The sequence below is a fragment of the Falco rusticolus genome, chromosome 3 (assembly GCF_015220075.1).
Source record: "Falco rusticolus isolate bFalRus1 chromosome 3, bFalRus1.pri, whole genome shotgun sequence".
Classification (NCBI taxonomy): Eukaryota; Metazoa; Chordata; class Aves; order Falconiformes; family Falconidae; genus Falco; species Falco rusticolus.
In genome coordinates, this window is record NC_051189.1 from 6568253 (window position 1) to 6594313 (window position 26061).

Below are 26061 nucleotides of genomic sequence, written 5' to 3' on the forward strand. Positions count from 1 at the left end.
GCTTTAGGAGCAATTATACATTCTAGAACTGCAATTTGCTACATACTAAGATGATTCAAAAAGTGTATTTCCCAGTCAAGGCAACGCTGCTCAGAACTTAGATATATTCAACAAAAAAGCCTCTGTATCTTCTAGCAGAATTTACACAGACCTACATCTACAAATGGAGTTCAGTCTGGCTGGAGTTACGAGACATTTGTGAATTGGAAACCGATGGAGTTTTTAGGACAGCTCTATCACCCCTACATTCTTATATTTTAAAGATGTTCAGATTTTCACTTTCAGCCCTAGTCTAGATGATCACTAAAGCAATCATTAGTACAGTGTAAAGTATTTATAATTTTCATCTTGTTTTTCCATTGTATTTGTATAGTAATGTTTTATCTTTCCTAAATTTAATTTCGTGTTTGAGACTTTGTTCTGTTAAATCAGTGATTCATTCCATTTTAATAACAGTAGTGATATAAACCATGAATCTGTCTATTGTGCCTTCTTTATGAGACACAAGTACTTTTAGGGACTCACTGAAATAAGTGTTTCTGTTCCAAAAAGTTGAAAACTGAACACTTCTGAGAACTCATCTCTGATTCAACGGTTATGCACATGCTTATCCCATTGATATTGGCATTATTGTTCATGTGATTAACAACTGACTTGTCAAAAGCAGATTTGTTATCATCTTTTGAAATAAAAAAACCCCAAACAACAAAACCTGAGGAAGCTTAACATTTACTCTTATTTGCCTTTTTATGTAAGAATAGATGTGTAATGTAGTCAAACTATGAAAGGGAATAAATAATTGTGCAAAGTGCCTTTTATTTACAGGTTCTTTATTGCACAATACCTGGTAGTATTTGATGGAGGAAAATAATTGGGATAAAAGGAGAAATCTGAAAGTCCTCTGATCCTCAGGAATAGCCCATATCTAAACAATCACATGCATATGATGATTTCTTTTCTTTTCCATGTTTTTTTCACTTCTTTCCTATATGCTTAAAATCATATCTGCACTTTATGGAAGTACAGTAGGAGAGATTGATACTTTCTTTCTCTGGGGGAAAAGTTGAACAGGATATAGAAACTATTTTGATTCAGCAAGAAATGACAGAGGCAATGGCAAGCATTTCTTGTTTTGAAGGACTGGTATATTCCACTAAAATTTAGAGATGGTCTTTAAGATTAGAAGATTTTATAGAGTCTAAATAACTAGCAGATTTCAAAGTCCATATGGCAATATTTCTTCTGGTAGTAGCTATCTATATTAAAATTTAGAAAGCAGGGAGAACAGATAACTAATTTTTCCCAAATTCCAAAGACCTATTAAATAATCTTTTTTTGTCATGTTTCTGCTTGTGTAATTTCATATTATGTTGACAGTGTTGGACAAAAAATCCCAAAATATCTGTTGTAGGTAATGGAAAACAGATATTTATTGTAATAAAAACAAGTAAGTCTTCTGAAAACAGGAAGTGAGTACGTAAGTATGAACAATTGTAATTGGGTGAGGATAAAAATTCAGCTCAACCATAGCTATTTTTATGATAATATTATAATTTGATATTAATTAATTAATTAATTAATTAGATAAGATTAGATCTTAATTACGCTTGTGGTATTAGGAAAGTTTAGATTCAATTTATGTAGAATGAGATCCTGAAATGGGTAAGCATGTACCTGACATTGACTCTAAGATCATATATTTGAAAAGTCCAATGGACATTAGGTGAAATTTTCTTTGGGGTCTGCTCAAACGGAAATTGATGTTCTTGGAACTTCACCTCATACCATGTGAAACTAAGTTGACTTTGGACATTTCAGGTACTTCTGTGGTGCAAGTTACAGCTACTGATGCTGATGACCCTTCATATGGAAACAGTGCCAGAGTAATTTACAGCATACTTCAGGGACAGCCATATTTCTCCGTGGAACCAGAAACAGGTCAGGAAAATTGTCATTATTTCCATTTCCCATAAGCTGTAGACTTTTCTTTAATTTTAAAAAATCTAGATCACCTACAAAATTAATTCTAAAAACTTACTGAAATGAAATAATATTTATTGCTTTTTTCCTCCTAATTTATAATTATTTTAAGAAATATAAAAACTTCAGGGTTATTACAGCTGGCATTATGAAGTATAAGTAATTTTACAGTTGTACTATTGATAGCTTAAGTATCTAGTAAACATTTCTAGTAAAGGCAGGAAAGAAGGTTTGTGTCCTAGAAAATGTTGTTCTTTTTCCTTAATGGTTCTAACTTGGACTAATAAAGATGTTCTTCTTTCTACTCATAAACCTTATGTATAAATAGCTTGAATCATTTTTAGTACGTAATGTAAACTGGAAAGGGAGCTGTGAAGTAGAACTAAGGTTTGTTCAACAAAGTAGCTTCTACTGAAGACTATTTGTAAAGCTTATGAACAGAAATTCATACTTTAAACCATGAAATGAATATTTAAGAAATATATTTTACAGACTAATACAAAAAAGATGCAGGAGATTGCTGCACATAAAAAATAAAGTGTTTATTAACAATTTTTTTACAATTATTATTTATATTAGGCATCATCAGGACTGCTTTGCCAAACATGAACAGAGAGAACAGGGAGCAGTACCAAGTAGTTATCCAGGCAAAGGACATGGGAGGCCAGATGGGTGGATTATCAGGGACCACCACCGTGAACATCACTTTGACTGATGTCAACGACAATCCGCCTCGATTCCCCCAGAGTAAGCTGCATTTAATAGTTGCCTTGAACTGTAAGAGCTTCAAACTAAAGAGTTAAGCAATCACCATTTGGTTTAATTTAGAGTAAGTCTAGATTATGCGCACACATGAACAAAAGGCTTATGTACTGATTTATTCACTGTTATTAAAGCATTATATGAAATGTTACAGCATTTGTTTGTTAGAAAACAGTTGCACAGTCAAATATAACTGCAGCACACCTGGAATACTTTCCAGTGCTATGGGAGGGGGTGGTAGGTGGACTCTTATTTTCCCCTACCTATTGCTTAAGTTCTACATACTCCTTATTTGAAAATAAAACATGTAGTAATTCTAGATATGCAGAAATATTTGAACTGTAGTATCTGCTTACAATTTAGTCATGAAGAATATGGAAAAAAACCCCACTTGAATCAAGCAGATTTGTACTTTTTCAGTTACAATGCTACAAAACCTAAAAGAAAATTTCCCAAGATAAAGTAAATGAACAAAATGCAATTTAACTTACTTTTTGTTTTGGTTTGGTTTGGTTTTGTAACATAAAAATATTAAATTATGTAATATCAAACGTTAAAGTTTATACATTTAAAATACATTTGAAGCCTTTTGCATATACTGAATCTGTAATATTTGGAAAATGGTTTGGACATATTTAATAGCTAAAAGATTTAGAGTATCCTCTCTGCTCATTTTTTCTGCTGTATAACTACTGAATCCAGCAGAATCAGCTTCAATTTTTTTCTGATTTTAACATGTTCTTTATGGCACAAATGGAGTACCTAATTTTGTTCAATTTAGTATTGCAGATAAGAGATATGTGTCTTTTAAGATGTTTGTCAATGTGTGATTTCATATACACACTCAAAATAGAAAGATCACAAACAACTGAGTACTTACAGTTTGTGCATTTCCACACAGGTCCTATTCTGGACAGAATTTATTGTTAATGACATTTTATGTTCTTTGTATTTCTACACCTTTTTTATTTATTATTTTTCTTGTTTTCATTTGTATATAGAGGGTTATGGTAATTCCAGTGCTGTGTAGGTGAGGAATGCTATATTCCTTTCTGGTCTTATTGAGGAAGACTATTTTAAAAGAGGTCATGTTCAAAACTATACAGAAAGTTAATTTCAGGAGTTAAATTTAAGACAGTATATAAGCATCAGACATGCACAGTTATGCTATTCTTTTGTTTCTTTCTTTCTTAAATACCCTGTTAGTTTAATACATAGAATGATAGAATCAACTTTATAGACCACTTTTACATGACTTCTCTGGCAGTCCAATATCGTATTTGAGTCAGATGAGAATCTTGTGTATTATCCTAGAAATATCTCTGCATTTTCTATTAATGTCATCTTAAATCAGATGTGACCTTTGCTTTAAAGAAACTTCTAGTAACACTCTCATGTTTGGTTTTTATTGTGGTTTTGTTTTTCTCTCTACTTTCTCTCTGACAATAGCTGTGCTAGATATAAATGTATGTTTCACTGGAAATGAAAACTAAAACATTTATAAAGATGATTCATTTTACTAGATATATGAAAGTAAAAATAGCTATTGACTTTTTAGAATATCTTTATATTTAATCTCAAAATGCAAATAGACCTTATAATGATTTCCAATTTTAATAGAGTTCAATTAGACTACTGGAATTGAAACTGATTAAGTTAAATTATTCTTATTCTGTTCCATTAATAAAAAATAGTTGTGTATTAGGTTCATGAGACAATCATATTCATATCAGATTTATAAGTTACCAGGAAAAATACTAAAATGTCTATTATGTTTTCACAGGACCCAGCAAATTACAGCTACACGTTTCAATAAAATATTTCATAACTTGTTAAACTTCTTCCACAAGAAACTCAAACTCATATTAGAATTGTGGAAAATTCTACATATTATGTTTTATCATACTTAGAAGAGCAATTAATTCATCTGTTGTTTAGATCACAGAGCAAGGACTCTTCAGAACATTTTTCTCCTCTTAAAGAACTCCTGAAAAGCATATCGGTAGCAGCGGCTGCTCTTCTGAGGCAACATGATAAAATTTAAAATGTATCAAGATTCTACACAGAAAGACTGAAATACCTCAGATATTGTGTCTGTTTCAACTGTAACCTTTCCAAGTGTTTTTAGAAGGAAGGAGATTGTGCTGACCAATGATAAATGGAAAAAAAGTGGTTTATGGACTTAGGAGCCTGAGTTTGACTGTAACTCAGTGCATTTTGAGTTACGGCAGCCTATGTCTCCTGTGAGACTATAGCCTCTATCATTCTGTAAGAATATTTACCTTTACATTATATGCCTATTCAAGAGTAAATTGGAAGAAAGGTAAACATGAATAAGAGTGCTTTTTCATTTTTTATGGCTGTCTGAAGTATTTCCAGACACCAGTAGACTTTAATAGTCAGGCTGATTTCCACTCTCCTTAGTATATGGAAAAGCTTCTCCTTGCCTCGATCGTCCCGTTTTCATTCCTGACAGACAAATGAAAGACTATCACTCACTGGAGTAAATGCAAACAGTAAATTATTTTCCCTGAGGAAGAAGAGAAATAAGAGAAAAAGGATTGACAGCAGAGTTTTGCAAGAGTAATTCTAGTTCAGTGTAGTTTGTGTTCTGATACAGTGTCTAAAGCTGCACTGCATCCCATACTTAAGCAATGCACTAAATTTCTTCAGTGACAAAAATAATAAAATGTCTCATACTGTGGTGGAGATTTCTATAAATGGATAGGTTAGACATAATATTATCTTTCAGATGATAGGTTTCTAGTTATTTTCACTCTCTGTTTCTGCTACCTTAGCAATTCAAGATATATATTCTAACCACTTGGTGAACTAAATTAATGAGTTGGGGATTGTGGTGGGAGTCAAAAGTTGTGTCCACAAGGCATGGCTTGGGGATGTAGTTTTAAGCACTCCCCTAAAAAATGTGGTGGAGAATAGTTGTAACAACATAAAACTAATTAAAACATATAAATACTAATTTGGAAAAAAAGTGGAAAGTGTTTTTTCCACCATAGTCTCACATAGTACCAAATAAATACTAAATGGGAGGAGAGGCTATTTTTTCTTCTGTTTTTTTTAATCATTACCCGATTACAGAGAGATTATATACTAACATAGCAAAGTACACAGATTTAGGTATTAGAGAAAGGTAATGAAAATGTCAGAGCAAATGCAAGATAAAACGCATGACTGAGACACTAAACTGTAACTGAATAAAAATAAATTCATATAAAAAGAATGTGAAGTACGGCTATAAAATATTGATTCTGATGCTCTATGTGTTTCATATCTAAAGCTGCCTAAATAAAATTACATGAAGATATTTAATTTTATTATTTGTCAGTCAATATTTACTTACAAACTATATGTGATTGTGTTAATTTTTTGAAATTTTGCTTTTTTTTTAATCACTTTTTAGATTTGGCAAAGTAGAACAGAACAGAACAGAACAAACTAGTTGTGTGGAATGAGAGAAAGTCTCAAACATCCTAATGAATAGTAGTGGGGTTTTTTTTCAGTGAGTGTTCCTGGAAACAAAAACAGTTCCTTTGTCACTCTGTAGCTGGCTTGTAATATAGTTTGAGACACTGATAATCCTCATGACTCACCTGTGCTTTCCTGAAGATATGATAAGATCATGTTGCCAGTGGCCTTCCTGTATCGCAGTGTTCATAAGCCTTATTAAAGTATGAATTAATTGCTTTAACAAATATAGGCACACCTTCTGCTTGTGGATTTTCAAAACCCTATCCCTGCATTAGGATGTAATTCAAATTTATTTAATATTGTATCTGACTATCTAATTTTGAAAGCTGAAATGTCAGGCTGCTGCTCAGAAGTGAGGGGATTCAGTTCTTTGTATTGCTTCCATGACAGAATAGGTGTAAAATGTATCCCAAAGATTCGCCTTAGATATTAAGGGGGGAAAAGCAGAGTGAAGCCTGAAAAGAACACAGAGCAGTCTTTCTAGATGATGTTTCATAAATGACATAGACAAGAAAAGTATGGATTGATTCTTCTTTGAGACAGGAGAATAGAGGTCCTTTTCAACACTACTTTTCTGTGAATTTGTTTTTCTACAATTTTGTTTTCAGGCTACCACCTAAAAGTCTTCCTCTTCTTAGTTCTCTGCCTCACATTTTGCCCATCCTCTTGGTATTAAAGGACACCTTTTCTAGAATAAAACATACACAAAAATATGTAATTAGCTATTGTGTGACACTGTGTTACTTAATGCCTGCGTAGTGGCTTGTGGGGCTTCTGAGCGGCTCTTTGTCACGTTGACAGGTACCATCCACCTCCGCATTCCTGAGTCCTCCCCAGTTGGGACAGCCATCGGTAGCATCAAAGCCACAGATGCAGACACTGGAAAAAATGCTGAAGTAGAATACAGAATTATAGATGGTGATGGGACAGATATGTTTGATATTGCAACACAGAAGGACACACAAGAAGGCATCATAACTGTGCGAAAGGTGATTATTAAAAACATTCACTAAATGATTTTGGTGTCAATTTCATGCCACAAATGTTCATTGCAAAAAAAAGTGCTTGGCTCATATGAACGCATGTTCTAACTGCTTAACATTTGCAAGCATCCCCCATCAGTGTCTGAAAGGTACGATTTCTTTTTAAGATGAAATGGAAATAACAGGTGGTTCCAATATCTGAGGTGTAGCATGGGTTTAAAGCATTATTGCCAGCAAAGTATGTTAAGAAATGGACCGCCCTGAATGTGTTTGTACTAATTATCTCTGTGATTCCAAATACAGATTTATTTAGTATTCCTGTAACCTATTTTCTTCAGCAAGCAATACATAGTTCATTCACTACTGAGAGAGGTAGGTTTTCCTTATCCTAGGAGATTCTCATCAACTTAGGTGACCAGTGTATGGCAGAATACAATCATACGCATGGGAACTGGGTCACAAGCTATGTTGTTTTATTCCTGTTTCCAACATGTAAAGCTGGTTAACACATGAGCAGTAAATAATGATGGTGTCCCTGTTTCAGAGCTAGCTGTCTTGTGCATCAGAGCACTTTCAGAGGTGTAAGATCTCACACTTAGAAATGCCATCCTCCTGTTCCTCAACAATTTCCCTTCCAGAAGTCCCTCAGTCCTTTTCTTTGGGATTTTGAGATGTGTTTCTAAATAGTTCAGGCAGCATTTCTAACATAAAACACTGTTTATATTAGCTTTTAAAACAAATCTCCTTAAGCATAAAGTAACAAATTAAACACTACTATGAAATATATCTCCATATTTCTTGATAATGGCAACCAAGGAAAAGATAAGTTCTGCAAAGATCAGAGTATGTTCCTTTTTAACCTCTATGTTATTCTATAAGCATAGTCATCATTATTTTTCCTTTTCCTAGAACTTTGCAAAGGCTTCTCTTGAGGTGTTCTTGCTTGCTTCATATTTTTGGCACAAAGTGCTATTATATTAAATCAATAGAGTCTTGAAGAAAACAGTCTAATAACTCCACCAAGCATAAAACTCTCATAATTTATAACACAGAAGCTCTGAAAATGTCACCAATAAATACTAACGAACAAGATCTCATTCTGTCATTAGCAATCTGGCACATTTTGCAATTTCCAGGATGCTTTTCCATACCGATAAATAAGTTGTTTATTCGGATAGCACAGACAACAGCAGTAACTAGCAAGGAAGAAGATATGCTCAGTTTGTTAATTTATAAAAATATTCTTTTTTTAATTTGTTTTTTATTTAGCCATGTTGATTGTTGTTTCTGTTTTCAATGATGAGTAACTATGAATAGCTGGAGTTCCTTTACTGATCCCCTAAACTAGTAAGTCTGAATTTAATACCTGCCACAAAAGAACTTTTTCTAGACAAATTCTCACAGATTAAATAATTGCCTTGCCACAATGTCATACATTTGGGCAACAGTTTTGTTCATTACTGGTGATACATTGGAATACCTCAGTAATCCATGCGTTTCATATCCATGTTTTGTAGAATAGCCGGAAGAGATGTCCAAACTGGATGTGAATGTACTAGTAGCATGTTAACTACATCTTCATGGCACAACTTCTGGCCAATTAAGCCAGCTAATTAGAATAAAGCAGGATCAACATGGCTTCTTTGCTTCTAGGCTTGAAGCCAGCACCCCTTAATAGCAGCATATTGCACTTTGTAGACAACCAATGGTCTCATATCTAGGTTACATAGCAGCCCTTTGTTGCGTTTCTCAATTCTATTCATAGATATTCTCCCTTCTGTTCTAACTACCTTTTTAAATCAAGTATCGGGCAGTGAGGAAAATCATTCTTTCACTAGACTTCATCTTTCTGCTTTTAAATAGAATATTTAAATTTCTAGGCTGTCCCTCTAGCATCTTTCATGAACATTAATTTGTATTTAAAAGCAGTTAGGCAGAAAAAAACAAGTCTTCTACCACTCACTTTGATGAATGAAAACCACCAGCTTGATACCTCCCTGAGATTTTGGGGGAGTTAATAGTGTCTTCTCTGTGTCAGTAGGGTAAATTCTGAACTTGCTCATTTCCTCTGTATCATTAACTGTCTAACACTTTTAATCTATAACAGTTAGAAAAATTTGAATGAATAAAGGTTCTTCTCTATCCAAAATAGTTTCTAATTACAAACCTGAACCTCTCCTCCTTCCATTTTAAAAATGAACTTCTGACGTCAGTTCTATTTTGAAAAAAAAAACCAAACAAACTCAAACAAACCCAACAAAATCTCTGATGCTGGATTAATTAAGTTAAATGAAAACTAACAAGATTAAGCTCTTACTGTTTCTCTAGATACAGAGTACTTTGACACATCCCTCCTTCCTTAAAAGAAACCTAAACCATTCCTAATGCTTAAGGCCAGATACATGTTTTTGACAATAAGGATACTCAGACTATTTTGAGTATCCAAGAGTTTATAGCATTTCCTGAGAAATATTAGTATTAAGAACCTTGTTCTGAAATGTCATTATTTCAAGTCTGTATTTTGAAGTATTTTAAATGCCTATATGATTTCTTCATATCCATGTTCAGCTGTGAAACAGCTGCAAAATTCATAAAAATAATTGGTAAATTTGCACTGAAAATTTTTGTCATTGGTGCTATAATAATACAAATAATATTTAGGAAGAGAAACTTCCTCTAAAAACAATGGGAATTTATCACTAAAGAAAGTGATCACAATGCTGTGGAAAATCTGAACTGTATTTGGGTTCCCCCAACTGAGAGCAAGATCTGAGAAGGCTTGAGTCCTCTTCAGTTTCCATTATGTATGTAGGGCAATATCTTTCAATATATAATGTAATATAATAAACTTTATCATCATCTTCATTTTTAGCCACTGGACTACGAGACAAGACGACTTTATACCTTGAAAGTAGAGGCTGAGAATACACATGTGGATCCACGCTTCTATTATCTTGGGCCTTTTAAAGATACAACTATTGTGAAAATCTCTGTAGAAGATGTAGATGAACCTCCTGTCTTCAGCAGATCTTCATACCTTTTTGAGGTGCATGAAGATATTGAGTTGGGGACAATAATAGGAACAGTAATGGCACGGGATCCTGATTCGGCCTCTAGTCCGATAAGGTAATACTCCAGTCTCTGTAAATACAGTGTTTGCTAACAAAATTAACAGAAATAGTAATACAACATGAATATTCATGTACACATTGTGCACAGGAAGATGATGTTAATTTTTTTGTGTTATTTACTAGTGTCCCAGAGATAGACACAATTGAGAATGATGTTATCTATAAGCGTCCAAACACCTTGGGGAACAGCCATTCACTTGACATACAGGAGACTCAGGAAATGTTTTCTAGTACTTCAGATCTCAGAAAATGTATACAATTACATATTGATTTCAAATAGGCCTTTCAGGACAATATCTTGCTTCACACTGAAAAAGTGCCAAACCATTTTATGGCCCAGGAAGGGGACAGAGCTTTAATGCTTCCTCAGGTTGGTCCTGGAAAGTATGCAATGCTGATCTCACCTGCTGTGGTTGGTGCCTCCTGTTCTGCAGGCTTGCCAGAGTAATTGCTATACAAGATAAAATTATCTTTGTGTGCTGAAATACGCCAAGGAATTAGACCTTGAAAAATTAATAACTCTAAAAATCTTTTCTACATATACCACTAGATACTACATGCTACATCGCATCTAGCTGAGTGTAGTAAACTATATTTTGGTATGGTTTTTTTTGTTTGTTTTTCTATAATGCGTAAGATTTAAGAAACAGATAAGGCAATTCAGTCCAAGTTGAACGTCTGTTGTCTGAAATACCGAACAAAGCATAAAAACTATATTCTGGCAAAAGAACCTTGTTTACTGACTTCAAAGTCAATTTCTGCATATTTCTTAATGAGGCCCAGGTGGTAAAACTGAATTAGGAAATGAAACTGAATCTAATTTTCTCCTACAGTAATTTGTGTGTATGGAAAAGATAGGATATAACACCAAGCCTCTAAAATTTAAGAATATATAAATAACTTAGCATTGCATCTTTATCCACTCTAATTGCATGAGACCACTGACAATTTCAGTATTTATATTTTCTTAATCATGACTGTAAAAAGAACAGACTTTGAGCTTTCCCTCATTTTGTTTCTGATGCAACTTAATTAATTGAACAACTGTAGCATGTATTTTCCTCATCACTATTATTTGCAGAGTAGCGACTTAAATATTATTTTATATAACATTTCTATGTCCTATTGATGTTTTGCTCATTCTCCCATAGAAAATAATTTTGAAGAGGCAGGTGGAGCAGGCCAATATTAATAAGAGCAAAGAAATTTCAAAATTTTTTACAAGGGACGATTGAACCCAGATTTAGTTCACTTGGAGAACAAAATTGAAGATATATGTGATAATGCTCTTCATAGTACAGTCATTTCTTTCAGCTTTCATTTAATGTTATCTAGTTGAAGGCAAGAACATTAAAACAACTTCCATAGTGTAGATCAAATTATCTTTAGTATTTGCTCTGTTCTTCAACTTCCAAAGCAACCTTGAATATACATTCAAACAAGAATTAGCTAGGGTAAGTTTTTACATGCTTTCACTTCTTAAATTATCTACACTAAATACAAAGCGCTATGTATTTGCCCCAGAAGTGAACAACTAACACTTTTAACTAAAGTATTTTGAAGTTGGTATATTTCGGAATTAGGGAAGTTTGTACAGTACTCAGATAGTTAGTTAAAAAATATTACAAGCTTTAGACTGTAGAATTGATTCAGTTTTTTGTTGTTTTTTTTTGTTTGCCTGTTTATTTTATTTATTAGTTTCTGTTTATTAAGACTCCATATAAGTTAGGCTTCCTATAAATTTAGTGCCAATAGCTTCCTGTTTTACTAATTTCTATTTTGTTCAATGAATATGGAGCTATTTTGAAAAGATAATAATTCTTGCGCATTTGCAGGTTATTAGAGGCAATATGATGGGGTAAAAATATGTGCTTATCTCATGGCTATGATCAAATGGTATTGAATTTTTAATCGAACAATGTGGAATACATCTCATTAGCTAGAGAAATTGTTATTGCCTATTGAAAAAACGTTAGCTAGAGTGCTGTCAAAATAAGTTCTTTTCCTCATTAAAACTACTTCCATGGATGAAGTAAAATCAAATGCTTATCACATAAGCCAAATAGTCTTAATATATAATTCCTCTGAAAAATAACAGGTTTTTGTTTAATCCTAACAGTTATTATAGTCAGCTAGTAATAAAAAAAAATAATTTAAGCAAATCTTTCCTGCACTTCAGAAGTCTTTTGGGCTGTTCTAATTTCCTTCTGTTTTGTTTCTGTATTCATTTTGTTGTTGGCTTTTTTGTTGGGGCTTTGTTTGTTTTACATATTTGTGCTACCATGTAAAGTGGAGTGACCAAACATAACACACCAAAACATTATAGACTGTATTTTCATATGACCATATTTTTTCATTTTGCTCAATTTAATTAAGTACTGCATATAAAAACAGATACACATGATGAACTGTTTAGATCACTCATAAACGTTAATAAAAATATGAACAATTCTTTCTATTGCACTGTACAAGTGTACTAGCAGACTTTTCTTTTTTTTTAATTTGGCTCAATTCTGCCAATTAGTTACATAAATGTTCTGTACTTCACAAAATCCTACATTTAATTCAACATCAAAGGTTCAATCCTAACTTTGAAGGCAGTGTTAAACATTAGAAAAAATGGAGGAAAGAGAAATTTTTATGATTCTAGTTTGATATTCTGCCATATTGTCTTAGTTTTGCCTGCAGAAGTACGGCAACTATAGTAACATATGAGGTCCTTTAACATCAGTAGTCATGAACGTGAAATTTCTGCATATGAACTTATTTTTACTGAGGTTTTTTTAACTCAATCTCTAGTAAATTAATATATCCTGAAGTGTAGAAGGTGAGCTTGTAACGATACTTCTGAAAAGCTCATAATTGAGCTGTCAGTCGTAGTCTGAAGGAACAGTACATAAAAGAAAATTTTCCTTTCAGGATTAAAACAATTATTTAATTATTAGATTGAAATTCTGACTTTATTTTCTATGATTCTCATCTATGTCTATAAAAGTTCAGATGATCAAATATTACATCACAAATATTACTATTGTATCATATTTATGAAATTCTTGCAATTTTTATTCTTCATTCTGTGGAGCTAACAGAATTTTCCTAAGTGTTTACAGAAACTAAATGCATGTCTTCTCAAAACTAGCCTTTGTAATGTAACATTAAAAGCTATATTGACTTGTGAAATGTATGTTTTCTTCCATTTTCTATTATTTTGATAATACTTTTCCTTTTTTTATTATATTTAGGTTTTCTCTGGATCGTCACACCGACCTTGACAGGATATTCAATATTCATTCTGGAAATGGGTCCATCTATACTTCAAAGACACTTGACCGTGAGATATCACAATGGCACAATCTTAGTGTTATAGCAGCTGAGATCAGTAAGCCAATTTAGACTCACTCTTTCCGTTTTTCCTTAGTCTGCAAAATTACAGCTTGACTTTGAGGCAAAAAACCTCCCTGCCTTCTCCCCCTGCCCCTTTCTATTAGATATTCTGGGAAAATAAACTGGGGGTATCTAACAACAGTCTCCTCGTTGCTTTTTTTTCTTACCTACTTCCACCACTGACCTTTAGTGTTCAAGTTACTTCTGAACTGTTAGCCAGTTAAATAATAACACTGCAGTAACTCTGTTTTCTTCTTTTTCTTTGATGATAACGACATGATTTTACATTTAAAGTTGAAGAGTTCTGGATAAAAATCTATGGTTTTGTCTCTTATAATTTTCTTCATTTCCTTAGAAACAATTTCATTATCTCTTCCTATGGTATCTACATCTACAGCTCTTGGAATCAATACATTGTACAAGTTAGGTTCAATTTGATTCCTAAGCTGTAGCATTTCTTGGGAGTATTTAAATCAGCTTTCAGTAGATATTTTCACGTTAAAAGTACAAAGAAAGCAGAGATCTTTCTAAACCTGTTACATTATTGAGATTAACTCTAACCACCCAACAGAAAATTTTCTAAAGAGACATACATCTGATCTTTGAAATAAGCTAGTGAGGATCACTTGATTTCAAAGTTACTGGGTTTGGGGGGGTAATTTTATATCAATAAAAAAAGAAAAGGAAAATTAGAAAAAGCTTATCAGCAGTGAAACATGGCTGGCAAGAACAGCACTGCAGAGCCTATTAACCACTCCTAGTCTGCCTATCCCCATTTTTGTAGTCCAGATTAATAAACTGGTTGTATTGAGCACACCTGGTAGCTGTACTTTTTTTCAAAAACCTTTCATTTTCTCTTGTAACGCATTGTCCTGAGCTTACAATCCTTCATAGTGCGGTCCAGTGTTGCAAGAATAGTTTTCAGAAGTATTTATATAATGAAAAAACTTAGTATTTTTGTATGATTATATCACAATGCTAAACTTATTTCCTGGTCAGGATACTTTGAGCAAATTTACATTCTGGACCTAGTTGGAGTAGCTAGCATTCTCCAGAGGTATGATAGTTTTGGAGGAAGAAGTAAAGGGGGAGATTTAGGTCTTTAAATCTTTAAAAATATTACCTGTGAAGCATGACACAATGGGAAAGCAGTGTTAAGATTTATTTGGAAAGTCAGTATAAAAATGCAAAAGACTATGAAAAACTGCCAGACTCTGAAAAACCTGCCATTTTAAACAATTCCAAGAGTCAAAAACATCTACATCTCACTCTTTAGCAAAGATGTTATTAATAACAAATGAATTTAATGACAGCTAATCCTAAATGTTTACTCTTTTATTTGAAGCTGCTTAAAAGAAAAAGAAAAAGGAAAAAAAAAAAACCCCAAAACCACAGTAATTTTGAATCATCTCTAGTGTTACTTGTCCCATTCATTAACAATAAACAAATTAAAATTGCAAAATCATATGCAGAATTCCAAAAAATGGCTGCACTTCTTTACTCCCAGGTATTATTTCAGATTCTTGGTATGGCAAATAGATCAGCAAGTGAGAACAGGGACACTTGTATTCCTGAATTAGCTGATACTTATGAAAGGACACTCTAAATAATACTAGGGTTTTGTCATTTGGCAAAGGGGAGGTTACTATTCTTGTTCTTAACCTAAGGTCTAAAAATCTACGTTCATATTTTTAAAGGCAATTTAAACATAAAATCTCTGAATCTAATAAATTCTTTACCAGATTTGGCGAGGTATACTTTCATTGTTTTTGTGGATTTTCTCCCTACTTATTAAGGCACAAGAGGAAAGTCAGGCTTGAAAAATTTTCCAAATATGCATGCATGTTGTGATTGAAATTAACTCTATCCCAGCCAAAACCAGCATAATTCACAAAGTCAATAATGTATTTTCTGTGTAAAACAAAACAAATTATGAGTACTTTTAAAATTAAAAATCAAAACCTTACAGCAGAATAATACTCTTCTTCCCACAAAATAATCAAATTTGTCATTATAGTACTGGGCATACTTTTTATATACTGTATTGCATAGATAATTAACAGTTGCAGACCCTATTTACATGTGAAATCTTCATTACTCACTAGATAACAATAATTTAATTTTTACTTAAAGCAAAACATCTTATTTTTCAGGGGGCCTGATTCTTACCTGGTGTAAGTTTGTATGTTACATTTTGACCAGTTTCATACCTAACCTTGTTTGTTTATTGCTCATGAAATTTGAAAGAAAACAGAAAACTTTTGGTAGGAAAATAAATTCATTATTCTTCTCTCTTCTCCTGTCAGACAACCCCAAAGATACTACTCGCGTTCCAGTCTATGTAAGAATTTTGGATGTTAATGACAATGCCCCACAGTTTGCTGTATTCTACGATACTTTTGTCTGTGAAAATGCAAGAGCTGGACAGGTATGCCTTTGATAAACACTTCCTAGTATCCAGTTTTGCTATGGCATTCAACTGTAGATTATTCTTGCCTCTTTCTTGGGAGAAATCATGTCCGAAACAGCTTCTGAAATGTTGAAAATGAAAACAAAGTAACTCTGCAGTTGAGGCGTGGAGTGAAATACCAATACATTACAACAGCATTAGTGTGTGAATTACCACTTTTCTTTACCTAACCCTGTAACACTGTTAAATCCTGAGTAGATATGTCCAAGACACATGGTCATAATTAGTTTTGCTATTATCTTCACAAAGTAAAACGTTATATGTAACTACTAAGAATTTCAATCTGTATTTTCAATAACTCTCAAATAGCAAAATACAGATATATTTCAACCCACGCTGATGGTGGTTACAGACAGCTACATCTCTCATACTTTTGTTTTTTCCCCATTGTTAGCCTTATCTTTATTATCACACCAAAAACTTTGGAAAAGAACATACAAAACATACATTTTTTTAACTGGTGACATAATATTTTGTTTTGCCTCCTAGAGGCTACAGAATGTCTACTTCAATTTAAGTGAAAGGACTGCACTCCTTAATATCTAGTTCCTAACAGTCAGCTGCTTATTAGAACTGTTAAAAAACTGGTTTCCTATTACAGCACAGCATGTCCCAGGGCACAGTCAGCCAATAATAAATCCTTTAAAATGGTAGCAGTAGTATCTCAGTGCAATCATTTTAGCACCTTTGAAATGAACATGGGAGAAGTATCAGTTTATCTTAACTCTTTCAGTACTACAGGTATGGCATTTGGGTTGTATTACAAATTTCACATTCAGATTGCCATCCTTCTTTCTAGAAGTAACATCAGCTGGAAATTAGAACAGAGGATTTAAGGAGCAAATTTATAATGCATAAAATACCTAAAGTTACTGAGCAAGGGCATTTATCTGCCTCAAGGGTTATAAAAGAATTCGAACTGTTAAATAGATAGAAATCACTGGCTAAACATCTAGAATTTTTGACAGTTGTAGTGTCCTCCATAAATGCTAAAAATAATAATTTAACCGTTTTCAGTATGGGATATGGATTAGAATTGGAAAAGTAGAGCACTGAATTTTCCTCTTCCAGTTAAAAAAAACAAACAAAAACAAAACCAAAAAAAACCTGGGTTAAAAAAGTCTATATGCACTAATTCACAAAGTTTACTCATTTGAGGTCTTAGAATCTGTTCTGTCCAAGTTACTACTATAGAGGATGAAGAATTGCTTAATAGAACAGTTATGTTTTCATATAAACATATTTTGAGGAACTATATTTTTTTGAGGTATCTACAGTATTGATGTCAGTATAATTTAAAAGTAAACATAAGTTATTTCTGCATTGCACTGGTTTTCTGTTCACATTCAGAAAATGCCATCAGTTAAAAGTTGAAAAAAACACTTAAATTGTTTATGATTAATAAATGAGAAGATAAATAAGTGTTTGTATCCATGAATATTTATTTAAATTGTTATAGAGCTCAATATTGTCTCTTTTATCAGAAAAAAAGTGCCAAGTTTACTAAGAAGGGCTATCAATATATTATTAAAAAAAAAAATCTGAGTTGCAAATGATTGTTTAAATAATTTGCTGGAAATGCAATGCAGGATAACATGAGTAATCTAATTGAATGTAATTATATCCTTCTTATGGGTAGATAGTAAATAAGACTTGTTATTTTGGAATTCAGTCTGTCCTGAGAGATTGAATGTAATAAATCCATACAGAACATGGTTCCCTTAGTTTTATTCCTCTCACATTTATGCTACTTTTCTTTCCTTTCAGGTTTTCATAATTACATTTGATCCATGATCAAATATAAACCTTCTATTAGATCACTTAAACTATTACGATACGTCATCAATCACAAATTTTGTGGTATACGTTTCAATATTTCCTATCTCCTTTTGACAAACATTTTAATGAATATTGTTTTCCCATTTATTTTTCCTTAAAAATTCCATTTCCTTAATTTATATTGAAGCACATATAAAATATATATAAACATATATATACACTTACATATATAGGCACACACACTGTATATAATATATATGGAAGTGTGTATATACATATATCCACAGATACACATATATGCATATGTATAGCAAAAGAGAGAGGGAGAATACTTTTAAAGAAATGTGATTTTTGGAGTCTGAGTAATTCTCAGGTCTGTGATTGTTTTCCTGCATGTTATTATCGTTGATGTCAGATCATACCATGACCTTCCAAATGATGGCAATGTCCTGTTCCAAAAGCTACAAAAAAGCAGCACCTGTGGCAGAATGCCATTTTGATGGTTGTTCTTTAAGCCCCCCAAAAAAGAGGACAAACTGGGTGTTGATGGCATAAAGGGGACACAGGCATTCATATGAGCTATACAAGGCTGACTCAGCATGAGTTGAGGGGAAGAAAGGAACAAAATGCTTGGACTGCTGCAGCCCTGTACACAAAGTTCAGCTGTCCTCCACCCCCAGGTGAGAAGAGCCAGGAGATGGACATCTGTGCAGATGCATTCCCACTGGTTTTACCAGCTCCCAGCTGCCACACACCTGGCAGCTCAGAAACCAGCCTCCGAAGATCCTCTAATGTAGGAGACAGGAATCAATGTACAAAGCAGAAGTCACTCCTAATTTGGAGAGATTTTACATGGGAGCCGAGTATATTTTTTTTACATATTCATTTTCCCTATAGTAATGGTCAGAAGAGCAGCCCTTCTCCCTTTGTAAGTGACCTGACAAAAGAAAAGGCAGAGTGAGTTGACCTCACCTCAGCCAGGTGCCCGCCCAGCCACGCCCTCTGTCCTCAAGAGGACAGAAAATAAGATGAAAAAGAGAATGGGTTGAGATAAAGACAGGGAGATCACTTCCCAGTTAACATCACTGGCAAAACAGTCTTGACTTGGGGAAAATTAATTTAATTTACTGCCAGTTAAAAATAGGGTAGGATGGTGAGAAACAAAGACAAGAGAACTAAAACACCTTCCCTCCATCCCTTTTTCTTCTCAGGTTCACCTTCACCCCTTCATTCTTGGCCTGTCTACCTCCTCCTCTCTGCCTCTTCTCCCTCCTCAGCTGTGCCCAGCTCCGGCTGGGCCCTTCCCAGGGGCCGCAGGGAACCACCCGCCCGCCGGGGGCTGCCCCGGGCCCGCGGGGGCGTCTGTGCGGGGGCGCCCGGAGCCCCCTGCCCCCTCCCGCTCCCCCCTCGGGGCTGGCCGGGCTGTTTCTCACCCCGTTGCCCTCAGCCCTGGCTGCCGGGCACCGTTTTGCCCTTTCTCAGCCCGGCTTTCCCCGAGGCGCCCGCCCGTGGCTGCGGGGCTCAGCTGTGCCCTGCGCTGGGGCCGGTGGGGCCGCCTGGAACTGCCTGGAACTGGCACAGGGCAGCCCCCACCCCTGCAGCTCCCCACTGCAGCTGTCAGCACTGGGCACCCTGCACCTGACACAAGTATATTGTGATGTTTAAATGAGAATCTGCTCATTTTTCTTTTATTTCACTTTGGCCGTGCATCATCTTCTACTCTGGTCATTGTAATACATATATATACACACCTGTGTCTGGGAGGCTATATACATAAAATTAAAACATATTGAATAACAAACATATGCCAAATCACAAAGGCCTTGCATTAACAGACCTGTACTGTTACGCGTGCCCAGTGGCGTTTTGGTCGTTTCAAAGATCGTGTCCTTTCCCTGAAGAGCTACCTGCCTGAACCAGGTGCAGGAAGCAGGCAAACAGCACAGTTCTCGGCAGCTTTCAAAGCCCCAAAAGCAACAAGAAAAGTTGTATTTCCATCTGGATCTCCAAGCGTGCTTGCTGCAGTCTTGCTGTTGGCCTTCATTTTACTAGGTCTATGACTTCTTCTCTTGTCCCAGTGTTATATAAATCAGTCTAGCTCATCTCTTTCAATGACATTTTAAAATATTATGACTTTTTTGTTTTATTTTCTTTTTCCTGTACCTTAATTCAGCATAGGTTATCTAAACACACTAAGTTTCTTGAACCAATTCTTTTTATGTTGCTCCTTTTCTTACCATGTCATTTGACCCATACAAAAAACTTAGCAGGGATACTTTTCTCACCATAACCTGGCTTAAACATGGCTTTTGATATCTTTATGTTTCCAGCAATTGCATTACTTTAGTCACCAGGTGTCTTTCTAATCATTACTCCTTTTATTGAAAGAAATAACCAAAATATTGTCTATTGAAAAACTGAATACCTTGAAGTTTCATTTTCTAGCATTCAATTTTCCTTTCCTCTTTTTAGATTTTTTATAACTTGATCCTGCCGTGTTATTTTATCTTTATTTATTGCATCTCCCTCATTTCTTTTGTCATACTAAAATTTGTGGTCAACTTACTGACGTATTTTTTTTCTGTTCCTTTTCCATCTTTTCTGATTTATTCTTATTTTAGTTCCTTCAGTGTATTTCCGTAGATCTTACATGTTCCAGTGGTTTTAGTAGTGTCAGAATTTTCTTCTTGCCTTACTTATTTTAAAAACTCTCAAAAGTTTTACTTTGTTTTACTCTGGCAGGAGAAAGTTTTTGTAATGCAAATCAGTGTAGGGTTTCTAAATAGTTGTGGGGTTTTTTCTTAATAGTACATTATATTTTCTGTTCTTTGTACAGAATTTGAAAGCAAATATATAGTGGGTTTAGAAAAAATAACCATTTATTTGAACAGTGGATAGAACTGATGCTCAAAGAGGACCTACCAAGCACAAAGGTGAATTGCGTTGGAATAAACAGCCTACACAGCAAACTTATTTCCATTGTTTTATCAGCTTTTAGTGGCTAACAACCCTCTTTGACTGTTTTTGGGCCCTTAATTTCCTGGCTGTTTTCAGACAGAGGAACATCCTTGGCTTCCCTGAAGTTACTGATTTGTGGCTAGCAAGGAGAAGCAACTTACTGTGAGTGTAATGGGGGTATCCCATGGTTGATTGGTCTAAGGGGAAAACACCACTCTATGAAACCATGTGTAAAACAGGATATATCACATTAATATAGTTAGCAATAGCATCAGGAACTTGTTTGCAAACCATGTAACATAATGCTTTCAACTACTGGGTTTTTTTGGGGGGTTTGGTTTTTTAATGTAAACCAAAATCATTCCCCCTGCCCTGTTCCATGGGAGTCAAACAGAATTAATGTAGGACTTACACTAACTTCTGTATTTGAGCACATTGCCTGGAACAATGGAATGCTAACTAGGCTTGCCTCTCATCAAAACTCCCAACATCAAATAGGGTTGTGCAAGTATCATTTGCATACTGGTATATGTTATGTCATGTAAGACCCCATTAATTATAATTACTTTTGTGTTAGTACGATTACCAGTATAGCTACTCTAGCTACAAAGGCTATGGGGAATAATTTTATGACAATTCCAAGGAAACAAAAGACTTCCCAGATTTTCGTTTTTGGAATAGTACTGATAACTTGTAAACTTCAGACAAATGTTTCAGACAAATAGCTGTTTCCTGGTAGCCTGTCACTTTTTAAAAGTCTAGTTTGTTAAATCAGTTTCTTATGTAAAGGCAGGGGGATAGCAGAAGTTAAACACATCTATTTCCTCCTTCAAAGGGTCCCTTATAACTAAATAGGATTTTCTAATAAGACTTAAGTACTTCTTTCACGGGTAGTTACTGCTGTTTAATTACATTTTTTAAAAAACATAGTACAAACTGGTATAGACAAGTTAAGAAATTTAGGACTAAAACTTTTAAAGATTTAGTATTGATCAGTTTTACTAAGAAATAACAAAAATGTACATTAAAATCAACAGTTATTCTGCTATACTCATTGTGTATATTTACTATGTAAAACTGGGTACTAGATGACCTATAAGGTAGAGTTTACTCTCTGCCATTTCAATTCCTCGCAATTATAGGTGTATATTCCACTAAGATAGGAAAAAGGCTACTAACGTATATGTTGATATATATGATGACAAATAAAGAGGTGTACTCACTACGAAATCTTTTTTCTTTGGTTAGATTTGCATATATTTCAGAGACTTTAGGTAGTTACCCTGCCATCAATTACTTCCTAGAGGTTCAGAGTCAAGTAAGCAATGGCTAGAAACTACAGATAGTATTGCGAGTGGCTGCCTAGCAACTGCACAAAAGGGAAAGCTCGTGCACCACAGGTCCTGTGGTTAATTACAATCTGAATTATTCCTATCAGTTCTGTGCCCACAAACAACTGGACAATAACTGGATAAAAATTGTAGAGTCATTGGATTTGCGTATCAAATAGCAATACACTCTGCTTAAAGTCATTTGATTTCTGAAAATAATTAAAAACTTGAGCAAAGACTCACTTTCATGATATCCATAAGTTACCCCAAGGCAGCTGAGACTGAAATACTAGAGGAACAAGAGATGAAGCAGCATACACAATACACTGAAAGTCTGGAAGATAATATAGTGCGTCAGTCATAGGAAACACTTATTGTCACATCTTGCAATTGGTTGCACAGGGGAACAAAAGGAAGAGTCAAACACAAAGAACTGTCCGATACTGTTGTGTTTTAACGACAACTGGCCACTAAGCACCACACAGCTGTTCATTTGCTCCCCGCCCCCCCCCCCCCCCCCCCCCCCCCAGCAGGATAGGGGAGAGAATCAGAAGAGGAAAAGAAAGAAAACTCCTGGGTTGAGATAAAGACAGTTGAATAGGGAAAGCAAAAGCTGCGCACGCAAGCAAGCAAAACAAAAAATTCATTCACTGCTTCCCATCAGCAGGCAGGTGTCAGCCATGCCCAGGAAAGCAGTCATCACATATAACAGTTACTCGGAAAGACAAACACCATAATGCCAAACGTCCCCCACTTCCTTCTTATTCCTTCAGCTTATAAACTCAACATGGTATTCAGTGATATGGAATATCCCTTTGGCTAGTTTGGGTCACCTGTCCTGGCTGTATCCCCTTCCAATTTCTTGTGCCCCTCCAGCCTTCTTGCTATCAGGGCCTGACAAACTGAAAGTCCTTGATTTAGTATAAGCATCACCCAGCAACAACTAAAACCATCAGTGTACTATCAACATTATTTTCACACCAAATCCAAAACACAGCACTACACCAGCTACTAAGAAGAAAATTAACTCTATCCCAGCTGAAACCAGGACAAATACTAATACTATGTGATGAAAAGGTCTGACTGCAACCCAGTTCTTGCTTAGACAAGTCTTGGAGAAGAGGCAGAACTGTTAAGAGTCTGAATGGATGGTCTGAAAAACATGTGAAAGCAAAATCCTCTATGACACACTTGGATTTTCAGTGTCTCCTCACCTTCATTTTGATCACAACCAGTGAAATAGAGGAGAGTGGAAGAAATAAGTAAAACAGAGCTTAGTTTTTTGTTTTGTTTTGGGGTTTTTGGGGGGAGGGGGAGTGGGGGGAGGAATGCAGCAGAGAGGGATTCCAGACCTCAAACCATTCTCAAACAGAAGTTGTGATAACATTTTGCTCAACAGTCAGGAAGTCAAATATGTCCTATTTATAACATCCAAGCCTGTGATGTTGCGACAATTGCCTGCAAGATAAATGGAATAGGCAAGCAAAGAAATAACCAAAACAACCTATATCATTGGCTATGGACTACATCTGTACTTTTATTGCTTTCCAGCAATGCAGGAAGAATCTGCTTTCTCTCTTGCTTGATTGTATGTAATGTCCATGTGTTGTATGAAGCTTGCTTCACGTACAGGCCTTGAAAGAGCACAAGAGGTCATGCAGTGCTTCAGCAGGTTAACAGGAAGATGCTGGTCCCTCCAAAGACCAAAGGCCAAATAAACTTCACCCACACTGAGTTCCCAGTCTGGTGAATAGCATATTCGTTGTGGTGACATACAGGAAGAACTTCAGAACACCAGTGTGAGAGGAATTTTTGAGGCTCACACAGGAGATGATGAGTACTTGCTCTGTTGGAATGTGTAGATGGCCTCATTTGAAAAGGAGATAGTAATACACTTCCAGTGTTAATTTCCAGTAATAACCTCATTTGAAAAAAAAAAAAAAAAAAGTTTAGGTTCTAACTAAGAATAGCAAAGCAAATAATGCTTTTCTTTGTAATGTATTTTACAATTTAATTTAGAGGTACTGTAAATGTGATAATGTATCTAAACACAATTTCACTAAGATCATCCTTAAAACTTTGCCTTTTAAAGAAACGTATCAGCAAGTAAGTTGAAACTGCATAATATTTAGTCAGCCAAATGTTTACTGTCTTTTTTGAATGATCCTTACATTTCAATATCTAAATTATACTTGCAACAAAAAAACACAGGCAATTTTTTAATCCCTAATGTAAGCCAGTTAGCTGAATTTGCTTGCAAAATGTTCATAAGGTTAAACGTGATCAGTATTTGAACAGGGAAGTTCCTAGAGAACTTCAGTTGTTACAAGAAATGATGGATGGGAGAATTAACAGGAGATCTTTTCTTGCTGTCTGTTGTTCTGCTAAGAGACACTGGTTGGCAGTAGCTCAATAATCCTTGTAAACAGTAAAAGATTTTAGGCTATAAAAAAAATTCTACATACTCCTTTTGAACTACAGACACTCAAAAGTATCGGAGTTGATTTTCATCAGCTTAACAGCAACAACTGGACTGCATTCATGGTCTCCAGTTTTGAAGTAAAATGGACTGCTATTTTCTTGACTTAATTTTGCAAAAATCTCTAAAGGTTTATCTGCTAGTTATTCACTAAATAATTAAAAGGTTCTTCAAAACCAAATAGTACATGCTTGTATTATCTGTTTTGTTCATCTAGCAAATTATTGGAGGTTTATGTGAGAAAACAAATTTAGAGAAAGACAAAACTCCGGTTGAGAAAGCAAGCAAGCTACTGTATTAAAAGAAATCTAATCCTTCCCTCCTGAAGAAATTTGTTGCTGTTTTCTGGATGGATAAGATAGAAGCTGGGAGTTAATCAGGCATTTGTGAAGGCAGACGGGAGCACATTGCAATTGTTGATGCTAAAGATGTTCAATCCTGACAAAAGCTGTGATATGAAGAGAAATAGCTGTATCTGAAAGAACTGGAAGAGGAAAAACAAACAAGGTTTAACAAGTATGCCACAGGGAATGAGTAGTGTCAAAAATTAGATGCAATTCCATGCTTGAAAAAACACTGCAATTTAAAACGATGGATTAGAAATTAAGAATAAAAATTACGTAGGCTGAAGATTAACCTATTTTTGGAAGTTAAACTTAAGAACGTAACTGAACAGAACATTTATGCATACATGCACAAAAATTCAGCCATAGGTACAGTTTTTATTGCTGTGGTATAAAAAAAAACCACTCTGACATAAAGCAATAAATATGTCAAAAATATATTTTGTTTGGTAAATGACATTTTGCCACCCTTAGGTATAGAAAGTTCAATGAAAAAAAGCCACGCATTCATTTACCTGACATAAACAAATATTGATAAAGGTTTGCCATTAATTCTCCCAAAAATACCCAGACTTTTTTGTAAGCATTGCAGAAAGCACTCAAGCTGAGTGTTAAACTAACCTGATGCAGTTTACTCTGAGAATTGTGACACCACATTCTCATCCCACTCTGAGGTGGTGCGTCTGTAGAATATGCTACAATGTTTTACAAGAGTTGAAATATACCATCTAAAAAAAAAAAAAAAAAGAAAAAATTACATAATCTAAAAAAATAATTTAAAATTATATAATCTAAAAATATATAATCTAACTGACATTTTTAATCTCAGGAATCTTATTGGTGTATTGTGCTATACTAATAAATAGAAAAAATACAGTTTTAGAAATAAATATGCTAAACATCTATTTCATAAAATACCATTTTAATCACAAAAATATAAAATATCCTCTGAATTCCTGTCTTAGGTGTTG

The 26061-nt window shown here is 34.6% G+C and overlaps 1 protein-coding gene across 1 annotated transcript in view; it reads left to right on the plus strand.

Moving 5' to 3' along the window:
• Nucleotides 1-26061, plus strand: part of CDH10 (cadherin 10) — a 102397-nt gene that overhangs the window by 72049 nt on the left and 4287 nt on the right. The window contains exons 4-9 of the mRNA XM_037381609.1: nt 1819-1938; nt 2560-2727; nt 7033-7220; nt 10087-10340; nt 13588-13724; nt 16036-16157. Coding sequence (XP_037237506.1) covers nt 1819-1938; nt 2560-2727; nt 7033-7220; nt 10087-10340; nt 13588-13724; nt 16036-16157 — 989 coding nt within the window. The remainder of the gene's footprint in view (nt 1-1818; nt 1939-2559; nt 2728-7032; nt 7221-10086; nt 10341-13587; nt 13725-16035; nt 16158-26061) is intronic.